Raw genomic sequence first — 11,302 nt, 5'->3', positions numbered from 1 at the left:
ATGACTGCTTTATGTGTGTAATTAAACTATTTGAATGTAGGTTACTGTTAATGGATCTGCATACCATAGAAGCTGTTTCAAGTGCTGCCATGGGGGGTGCACCATAAGCCCTTCAAATTACATTGCTCATGAGGGCAGGTTGTATTGCAAGCATCACCATATTCAACTCTTCAAGTCTAAAGGAAACTATAGCCAACTTGAGGTCAATGGAGAAGAATCTGCTCCTGCTCCTGCTCCTGCTCCTGAATCATAAATTTGAAATACGATTGTTATTATAATTGCTCGATTTCAATTCACTGGTCTGGAGCTACACCATGAAAGATCAAAAGATTGTAATGGAGGATTTTGTTGTCCAACACTACAATGTGTTGTATATTATGAGTTTATGACTATTCATTCTAATGATAACAAGCTACTATAATATATATTTCTGATTTTAATTTATTCGGTGATGTTCCTCTTTCTCTCAAAACAAATTAAATGTGATTTCTTATAAAATAAATTAATTTTTATATGAAAATTATATAAGAATAATTTATTAACATTTCAAATTTAGTGAATTTAAATAAATAAATTAGAAATTTTGTTTAATTGTTAGGTTAGAACTAAATTCAAAATCTATTAGGATTGGGAGTTGAATTTTTAATATTGGGGGTTAAGATATGACATTTGACTTGGTTTACTTAACTAAATTTGGATCTAACTTGTTAAAGTGTTAACATCTTACTGTTAAGACAAAAACCATAAGCCTAGTAAGTTGAGGGGAGAGTCCTTTCAACAGAAGAAAGATTAGATCTATAGGAGCCATTAGGGTCAAAATAATGGGAGAGTTCGAGACTCTAGATATTACATCATAGTCATTTTGGGATAGTTTAAAACCTATAAGCAGAAAACATACCAATGGTATTTAGAATTTATGTGTAGATATAATCTAGTTCTTTATAAAAATAAATCTTTTTTGTACTAAACATATTACTTTTCGTAAAAGAATCCCATATTTCAAAAAGAAACCATACCATGTTAGCGCTAAAGACATGTGACCATACCATCTTTCTTAGAGTAACCTTGATCTTTAGTTTGTTAAGGTTTGGTTTCCATTTATAGTCATACATTTTACCATTAAAGCTTAGTACGCTCCATAAAAGGGTTTTTATTTTTTTATATTTTGTTTTTACAAAGTGAGTTGTGTAACCCTTAATTGATGCAGTTACTCAACGTAAGTGGTTTTCTCTAAAATTTGCTAAAACCATGTTAGGTGGTGGAGTGTTCTATGAGCCATTTTATGGTAATGATACAATGGGTGTGGTTAAGCATGATCGACGCTGGATACCATGTGAATGAGAAGGAGATACACAATGAGCCAAAAAAAATTTAAAATAATAATAATGAGTGATATCAAGCAATCCACACTTCCACACTCACCATATTTTTTTTTAGTTTTTATACCAAATGTCATTTTGTGATTGGTGGAATATATATTATTAGACAAAACTATTATCTTAAAAATCTAACATTATCTAAACTAAAATTTTAAAAGTCTCTTATGACTATCTAACAATTTATCTGTCTGTTTATCCACATTTATTTTATTCTGTTTTGTCCAATCTCACATACAAAATGCTACTTTAAGTGTGAAAAATACTCTCGAATTAGCTCTAGATTCCCTTTCTCCTTATAAGTACTTCCAAAAAGAATGCAATGCCCTTCCAACAACATTAATTCCTTTCTTATCTTTTTCTTTAAGATCCCAAGTAAAAAAAATATGACTTTTACTCATTAAGGCAACATACTTTGATTCTATAATAGCAATACACTTTCAGCCATTATAATAATTCAAACATAACAATTAACAATCTGCAAAATATAATCAGATTCAATGCCAAAAGAGTCGATGTTAAATATCTCCCGATGTAACTATTTACATAATGAATCATAGATGACACATATTTGTTGTATTTTGATATTCATATGACTTATATGTGATGACATGGATGTAAGATATGAACATATTTATTTCAAGGCTAATACCGAATTTTTCCCAAGCTCTCAACTTCTAAAACAAAATAAAACGAATTTAAGCATACCAAAAAAAATATCACAATACAATATGTAAATCAAAACATCTCATGTTGACAACCAACAACAACGGCAACCAATGTTTTATTCTATCTTACTCCCTTTTTATAAAATATATATAAAAAAAAATAATAACCACCAAATGTTCTCATTTGCCAGTTGAGTGATTCTGAATCAACAAACTATATTTACAACTGCAAAGTTCATCAAAAATCCACATCAAAGCATGTATAACAAAAGCCCTCGTCATTCCCATTTCCATCAAGCACGAATCATCTGCAACAAGTTATAATTGTCACAACATTATATGCATAAAATAAAATATTGTAATTTTTGTTCCATTGACATCAGTCTAGTCTCTTTTAACAGATGTTAAACACAGTACAACCTGTTTTGTCTTATCCAGTCAAAAAGAAAGGATTAATATTTACCAGCCTTTGCGCGGTCCTCCCTTTAAGTGTCTTCATAGCCGCCTCTGCAAAAGCTTGAGCAGCTTCTGCATCAGCCTCAGCTGCCTCCGCCTCCCTTGCCGCCTCTTCTGCTTCCGCTATGGCGGCTTCCGCCTCTGCAACCGCCTGAGCGGCGGCCGCTGCCGCCTCCTGCGGTGTCATACTCCTCATCTTTTGTAGTTCTAAATCAATCTGAGCTTTTGTAGGAACATTGATTTCATCCTTATCAACTTTTGGAGAAGAACCCTTGTGTCTTCCTTCTAATCGTAACATGGTAGAAACCCTTTTCTTGTCGGATGATGATGCATTTGCTGATGCAATTTTATATTTGCGTTTTGTCTGCAACACAAAAAAAAAACATCCAACCAATAAATAATTTAACAAAAAAAAATCATATTAACATGATTTGAGAACATATTTCGTGGATACCTACATAAAAATCAGATGACATATGGCATTTGATAACACAGATTATACCTTGATTAGTTTTCCGGTTGCAGTTAGAAACTTTAACTTCATTGATAGAAGTCTCTTAAAATTTGGAGGTGCCCAATATTGCTCCTGTAAAACAAGAGACAAATGTCATTTAAAAAGTGGAACTAGAGGCATTTAAGGTTCAAAACTTGTTATTATTAAATATGCTGATTAAAAAGAAACTAAACTAAAAAAAGCTAAAAAAAAACATAATATACCTCTATGTATGTGCCAATGGTAGTCTTATTAGAGCCACCATGCTCCTTCAAGTTGTTTATTGCCTCCATTATAAGATTGTCCAGCCTGTTAATGACACGAAAGGTAAAATGGTTCAAGCTATTTGTCAGTTGATTTTATCATTAATTCCAGACAAAGGGTACAATCGTCATTTATTGTCGTTCAGAAGGTTTATTCAATGTAACAAAGAAATAGTCTTTGTTCATACATCACTTTATCCATACATCAATTCATCATCATTTATCCAGACAAACATCATTTATTTATCCATACAGCAGTTAGTGTGAAAAAGAATAAAGAAATAGAGCCTAACCTTATCATAGATCTTTTTGAAGCACCAACTTGTGGAGAACCACTAGAAGACTGAAGAGGCCTCACATCACCTGAGTCTTCATCACTGGGATCAGCGGTTGTGAGTGAGAGAGGGTTATCATCCTTAGGGACATGTTGCACTCTTTTCAGGGCTAACCTAGCCTTCTCCCTAGATCCCCATCCATTTGCCATTACACTCATGTTCCTCCATTTGTCCTGATCCAAGTCAATAAACCAACAATTAAAAGAAAATTTCAGATATGTAATACCCTACAGCAGAAAATGCTATATGAAAAGATGCAAACCTTAAGATCCACATTAGAGCGCAGGTAAAGCACACTGCTAAACTCTGGATCTTTAAGAATTGTGCGCCATTTTCCTGCTCCGTGCTTAAGAACTCCAGCTTTCAGAGCTGCTTCTTCTTCAGATGTCCATTTCTGCTTAGGAGCACCCATCAAGCCAACCAAGACTAGCAATTTCTACCTGCACAGCATATTCATCAATTCCGCAATGCAACCTAAGCGTTATTTTTATAGAACGCGTCAGGAGAATGATCAACTAATTATATGTTCACCGAGCATATCGAACACATGGATTAGGCATCTGAAACTTACGTCACCAAAGTGTAATTAAGTATCAGATATGACTAAGATAACCAACAACGAAATACATCAAAAGACCTCTGCACGATTACTATAAGTACAACGAAACTCTGCTAGCTAAGAAAATATAAAGAAACCCTAATTTCCTCGATTCTCATCGATACTTATACAATTACATAGATTCCAAGCTCAAATTCCAATCAATTCGTGTATATGAACAGAAAATCACCAGAGCAGAAAACGATTGTTGATCTATTGATTTGACGATGTCGGGTCATGAAATTGGGGATTTTCACTCCCTTCTATCTTCTTCAATTCCGAAAAGACAGCTTGTTGCGTGTTCAAGGACGCAGTTATAATACAAAATTGAACAGTTTTAATTGATTTCGGATCTTGATCTTTTTGTTAGTTTTCCGTTTCGTGAACAAAAGGGGGTTTTGGTTAAGCGACGTGTGAGAAAATTAGGGTTTGGAAGCCACAAGCATCGATTGAGGGGAATTCAATTGGCTTCGTCATTATATTATTATTATTATTCTTTTCTCCTAAAGTTTTATTTGAAAAAAATAATAGCACACGAAATTGTACAATTGATGATATTGATACGAACAGGAAAAGGACTCAAATGTCCTCAGAATTTTCTTATTCTTTAAATTATTTTTGTGGTTTTATGAAAAACGAACATGTGGACAATCTTGATGGTCTTTTAGTGTTACAGTTCCTCTAAACTTGTTTTAACCGGTTTGCTTGTCACATCCATAATATTTGCCATATCAAGTTAACCTTCAAACTTGGACTTTAATACAAGGAAGGATTTTCCAATTTTGTTGGTCTTTTAGTGTTACAGTCTAGGGAGGTTTGTATTTGATAAACTTTGAATCTTGAGATTGTATGGTAGCGTTTTTGGGTTGTGTTGCCTTTAGTCTTACATTCACAATCTTTTCGAGAGTTGCTTTTGTTTGAAAGGTAGTTTCTTCGATCTTTTTCTATTTTTCCGCTTCCTCTTCATCTTTTAGAATCTTGGGTACAAGATCTTTATGCTGTAAATGAGCAATCTTTTAAAGTGTTTTCTTTCTGCTTCATGGTCGCATTAAATGTTAAATTACCATGTTTATCGATTGTTACGGGTAGTGTTTTTGGGCCTGAAGATGAATCTTTTTTCCTACCAATATCAAGAGGATACTATGAATAGTGTATCTCGGAAAAAGCTCCACCGTCACCAAAGTCATATGGTTTTAATGGCTGATTCTTTACACACTTAAGTGTGTTGTATAATGGGACAAATTTCTTTTCGATGATTTCAATATTTTCATCCTCTGTTTGGGGTGTTGTATCTTTGCTTAAATCATGGGTCTCTTGAAGGATTATAGAAGATGGAAGAAGATGATTTTGCAGGTGGCAAAAGCCCCTTCAAAGCTGCTATGGATTAAAGAAACCAACCTGTGAAGAAAAACATATATATACAAATTAAACAAGCCTTTAGTAAATATAAACCGAATGAGAATACAAAACAGTTATTGGGTAAACATAGTGAAATCGAATAATCTATAATTAGGCATCAGATAGAAAGGAAAATGTAACATTCCGTTTAAAATAAAATAGATAAAATAAAATAAGATAAATAAATAAATAATAAACCCTAAAACCCCGAGATGTATTTTTATATTTTTATGTTAGCCCTAAACCCGTAGTAATTTGTTAGAGCATTAACACGATGAGTTAAATGTTAAAAATTCTAGAAATCGAGGGTTGTTTGGTAACTTTTGGACTTGAATTGTAAGGGTTTTTGGAAGCAGGCGACTATAAAGTAAATTATTGACTTAATTCGAAAATGATTTAGGAAGGAGGGACTAAAAGTGTGAAATGGTCATAAGTTTGAAATGGAGGCGGGCTAAAACACGTTCCCCCTCTACCCTCTTGCTAACCGACTACACATATAAACCCTAACCCTAGAATTGTTCTCCATCCGCCACCCCCTTGCCATCGTCGTGAACCATCGAGCACCACCGCCACTGCTCCCACTGTCGATGAAGATGGAGATCGAAGTTTGAACGCGGTGACAGGGGAGAAGTAGGAAGAAAGGAGGCTCGTAGTTGTCGATGTTGTCGTTCTCGGTTAAGGGTCGTGACACCTTTCCTTCTCAGTTTCTTTTATGTTGCTTCATCACGTTCTGCCGTTGCCGCCGCTCCGAACGGCTGCCCCTTTTGTTGTTGCTCTTCGGCTACCGCATGTCACCACGAGGGTGGTTGAGTTTGTGTGCGTGTTTCAGTGTTGGAGCTTGTGTTCGCATATGTATGTGTGTGTTATTGTTGCAAATCGTGAGGTGTGTGTGTGTGTCTTGGTTGGTCGGAAAACGAAAAGAACCACCATGGTAGCCAACCATGGTGGCTGCCGCCTTGTTGCCATTTTCTGCCACCACCAGCTACCATGTGAGGTGATTGTATGTATGAAATATTGTGTACACGTGTTTTACGCGTGATCGTTGCTGTAGGAGTTGTTTGTTTGGATTCTAACTCAAAATTGCCACCATCGCCGTGGGTGGGTGGCTGCCGCCATGGACCGCTACCGACCACCACTGCCTGAGGTGGCAGTGGGTGGTCCCCGACTTAGTAAATATTAAATTACCTAAACATCTAACTTTAGTCTGAGTGACACGTGTTTGGGTTGGAAACCCTAATGTCAAGAAAACCCTAGTTTTGGAGTTTTGTCGGGACCCGCATTAAAACTTTTAGTTGAACTTTAAATTATATTCGATAATGCCATGCGATTAACTTAATGTAGTATTAGACTTAATTAATTAAGCCCCTAAGGTTTTAAGTATGGAACACTAACCCTAGTTATGATTTTATGTGGAAAACCCTGTTGGATTAGTGTCTAAGCGCGTAACTATATTTGGTAAGTACTTGACCCGGTTGTGCATGGTCCTTTTGGGTTGCATTCACCAGAGCAACATGATAGAAAGATTTATAAATAAAGAGGTGATTATGGTTTATTAATATATTATATGATTAATATATTAAAGGAGAAATCATATAGGTTAATTAATATTAGACAATAATTAATTAAGAATCAATTATGTGGCTAAAAGAGATTAATTAAATAAAGTAGACTAGAACTGTCAATTGTGTGATAGTTGGTTTTGGTCTGTGAATCCTTATCGATCATGGGGTGGACGAAATTAAGGTGTATGGACTCCTTGAATTCGTCTATGCCCTGATCTAGAAGGATCCTTGGACTGCTTAAGGCCTAAGTAATCTAATTAGGGTTTCAGGCTGTAACCCTAGCAGCTCAAGTATTTAAAGGACCCAGGGGCTACAAAAATCGGTTACTAGAAACCATAAGGAGTTCCTAGAGCCGATTTTTTGCCTACAACCTCTCTCCAAATCATCCTCTTGCTTCTTGGTGTTTGTAAGCCATTAGAGGAGTGACACTTGTGACTCTAAGCTCCAAGGATAACAAGATTCAAGCTTTCAAGAAGAGGTAATCATCTAGATCTACTTTGTCTTGTCAATTTTGATTTGTATATCATGGATCTAGGGTTTGCAAGTCTTGGATGAAAAGCATGTTCATTATAGAAACCTATATCCAAGCATTAGGGTTTGCATGTGCACATAGGAATGTTCTTATGGCTCAAACCCATCAGTGGTATCAGAGCCTTGACTAGCTTCTCTTGAATTTGATGCTTTGTGTTTTAATTCTTGCTTAGAAAATTGTTTTCTTGCTCTCTACATGATGAACTCAACGAGTCCCATTGTGGACTCCACGAGTAGGATGAACTCGACGAGTCCATAAGGGGACTCGGCGAGTCGGAGAGTCAGACAGAGGGAATTTCGGGATTTCTTGCTATTTTGCTTAAGGATAATTACCTAAATTGTTTTAGTCTAATAAAATCCGAATTTTATTACATTTTTATCAATATCCTCATCAAAACAATATATGATTACCAATTGTTTAAATAATAATTTCCTTATTTGATAATACTTGATTATTTAAATTAATTGTTGAATTATCTTGCAAGTAATATTGAATATGTCAAATTTAGATAATTATTAAATTAAATGTTTAATTGAAAATTATTTGCTATTTGATCTTTGTGTTTTGAAAAAGTTCAAAACTTGTCCTCAAGTTTTGAAATTTAAATTTTATGATTAAAATGTTTAATTTGAACTATTTAAATTTCAAACCCTAGAATTTTACAAGTTTAAAATGCAATCTTATGCTTTATAAGATTAATATATATAACTTAAATGCTAGTCTTACCGTTAGTAGGCCTCATTCACGAAACCGATCTATAAGGGGGAGTATAAGGTTATGGCCTTTAAAATGGTCATTTAATGGATGTCCACTCTCACCCACCGCTTCCTTGATTGGTAGAGGGTCGCTAGCCGAGTGGGTAGGATAAGACAACCCTTTTCTCATTAATAAGTATAATGAATCTATATAAAGTAACTAAACGTTTTTACAAAATTCTCAATCTTAGTTACTTTAGGCAAAGTGAATTGATGCAATCCCATGAAATTACACTTTGTACCCTTGCTAAGAAGTTAGTGGAGCGTGTGTGGTTAACCGGCACACTAATTGGTTCTAAGCAAAGGTGGAAAAGGGTGACTCATTATTTGTCATAGTTCGATGGAGCGTGTGTGGTTAACCGGCACATCGGATAAGTGACTGTAACAATGAGGGCACCATGTACATTTGCATGGTTATTGACACCTGCTTTGTGATCCTCGGCATCCCAGTCACAAACTTGAAGAGCATATCGAGATTGAAACATGTCATTGAAAAGTTTTATGAATCTCAAAGGAATCTAGGAATTTTCAATACCTTTAAAACTTAATCTCCTTTTGTTTTTCATGGTGGAGAATTAGTGAATCGTCATTCACTTACCTTCAAATTATTTTCATGTTTGATTACAGCATCCCTTTTCTAATATGTAAATAATGTTGTTGGATCCTAGCCCTAATTTCTCATTTTGGGTGTTTAATTAGGGATTCATTTCTAATCAAACTTTGTTCTTTTCTTCTTCAAATTTCGAACTCAAACAACAACAACGCTTCAGGCTCAACCTCATCCGGCTCGTTCTCGCTCATGAACTTGTGTGGGAGAGTGATCTTTGACGGGTCCAATTTCAATGATTGGATCCGTAACATCCGAACGGTCACTCGTTACAAGGACAAAAGTATGTCCTCGATAAGGAGCTGAAGGAGGTGAACATCAACACTGCTACTCCCGAAGAAATCGTTGCCTTTGAGGCCCATGAGCATGATGTCACGAAAGTCCATTGCATCATGATGGCGACCATGACTGCTGAACTACAAAAGTCCTATGAGGACTACTATCCCTACGAGATGCATCAAGACTTGGTGGACCGGTACCACCAAAGTGTGAGGCAAGAAAGGTATAAGATCATCACTTCGATGATCACTGCCAAAATAGGTAATAGAGAGTCCCTTACCGCTCATCTGCAAAAGATGCAGAGATATGTTGATCACCTGCTGAAGTTGAATGTCAAGTTCGATGAAGAACTGGCAATTGACATTATCCTTCACTCCTTGCCTCGTTGCTATAACCAGTTCCGCATGACCTACCACATGAATAAGGAAGAGTTCACTTGAGCAAGCTTCAAGGATTGCTTAGGACTACTGATAGCAATCTCAAGGATAAGTTTGTTGCATCAACTCCCACTCCAACCGTTGCTCCTGTTTTGGCCATTGGGCAAAGGAGGGGTAAGAAGAGGAAAGATCCTTCAAAGAGCCATCACAAGGGAAAATCCCAAGATGGTACCTCTTCTAGTGGAACCAAAGTTAGTTATGCTAAGCCCAACTCTAACTCGAAGGAGGCAGAGTGCCACCACTGCTACAAGATAGGGCATTAGAAGAGAAGCTGCCCGGAATATTTGCAAGCCATCAAGGATGGGAAGATCAGGCCATCTTTCGTAGGTATTTACACAATTAAATCTAATGATTCATCACATGCTATTTCTTGGGTTCTTGATACAGGATGTGGTTTTCACATATGTTCTGATTTGTAAGAACTAAGAAGAGATAGGGATGTGGAGCGTGGAAGGATAAATCTAATCATGGGGAACAGAAGATCGTTGCCTGTTACCAAGATTGGAGTGTATTCTCTAACGCTTAGTAATGGATTAGGATTAGATTTAAATAATTGTTGTTATTCGCCAGATATGGCAAGAAACATCATTTCATTTCATGGTTTGTTTAGACAAGGATTTAGATATTCATTTGATAATGAGAAAGGTTCTATTTATGCTTATCTAAATGGTGTTTTATATTTCGAGGCATTACCTTGTAATGGAATTTATGAAACTGTGATGGTTGTAGATAACTTAGGAAATGATGTGTTGTGTGTGGATTCTTCCAATAGTATGGATAAAGCATGCTTGTGGCATTGTCGTCTTGGACATGTTAACAAGAAACGCATAGCCCAACTCCAAAAGGATGGAGTGTTGGAGTTATTCGACCTTAGGGACGATGATGTGTGCGAGTCTTGTTTACTTGGAAAGATGACCAAGTCACCCTTCACTGGCTCTTGTGAAAGGGGTGAGGGTCTATTGGATCTCATACACACCGATGTATGTGGGCCCGTTAGATCCACCACAAGGGATGTGAACCGCTTCTATGTGACTTTCACCGAAGACTATAGCAGATATGGGTATATCTACTTAATCAAGCACAAGTCAGAAACCTTTGATAAGTTCAAAGAGTTTAAACAATAAGTGGAGAATCAATTGGGCAGGAAAATCAAGATGCTTCGATCCGATCGAGGAGGAGAGTACCTAAGTCTTGAATTCCACGACTATCCCAAGGAATGCATAATAGTTTCGCAATTGACGCCACCTAGGACACCATAGTTGAACGGTGTGGCTGAGAGGCATAATCGAACCTTGTTGGACATGGTTCGTTCCATGATGAGTCGTGCTTCACTACCTATCTCATTCTAGGGGTATGCCTTAGAGACTACCGCCCATATCCTTAACTTAGTCCCTACGAAGAAGGTTGCCAAAACATCTCATGAGATGTGGACAGGGAAGGCTCCCTCGTTGGCACATATCAAGGTTTGGGGTTGCGAGGCTTTCGTAAGACGAGAAACTTACGAAAAGCTCGAACCTCATAGTGAGCGGTGTATTTTCATCGG

At 36.5% G+C, this 11,302-nt stretch overlaps 2 protein-coding genes across 2 annotated transcripts in view; one reads left to right on the top strand and one right to left on the bottom strand.

Moving 5' to 3' along the window:
- Nucleotides 1-444, top strand: part of LOC145053999 (pollen-specific protein SF3-like) — a 1,378-nt gene extending 934 nt beyond the window's left edge. Inside the window, exon 5 of the mRNA XM_079002132.1 lies at nucleotides 41-444. Within this exon, the coding sequence (XP_078858258.1) occupies nucleotides 41-253 (213 nt within the window). The 3' untranslated portion in view covers nucleotides 254-444. The remainder of the gene's footprint in view (nucleotides 1-40) is intronic.
- A 1,607-nt stretch (nucleotides 445-2,051) lies between these two features.
- TRB1 (telomere repeat binding factor 1) lies at nucleotides 2,052-4,656 on the bottom strand. Its single transcript, XM_079002131.1, has 7 exons — nucleotides 4,380-4,656; nucleotides 3,854-4,031; nucleotides 3,550-3,764; nucleotides 3,218-3,302; nucleotides 3,003-3,086; nucleotides 2,508-2,864; nucleotides 2,052-2,352 (listed from the first exon to the last, which is right to left on the bottom strand). The coding sequence occupies exons 2-7, from the start codon at nucleotides 4,001-4,003 to the stop codon at nucleotides 2,338-2,340; spliced, it is 906 nt and encodes a 301-aa protein (XP_078858257.1). The 5' UTR covers nucleotides 4,004-4,031; nucleotides 4,380-4,656; the 3' UTR covers nucleotides 2,052-2,337.
- Between the last annotated feature and the right edge of the window lie 6,646 nt (nucleotides 4,657-11,302).

This window comes from Lactuca serriola, chromosome 5, assembly GCF_051521515.1.
Source record: "Lactuca serriola cultivar US96UC23 chromosome 5, Lser_US96UC23_V15, whole genome shotgun sequence".
In the NCBI taxonomy this organism is placed as follows: Eukaryota; Viridiplantae; Streptophyta; class Magnoliopsida; order Asterales; family Asteraceae; genus Lactuca; species Lactuca serriola.
The sequence above is the reverse complement of the archived record's forward strand: the minus strand, read 5'-3'. Positions and strand labels throughout refer to the sequence as shown.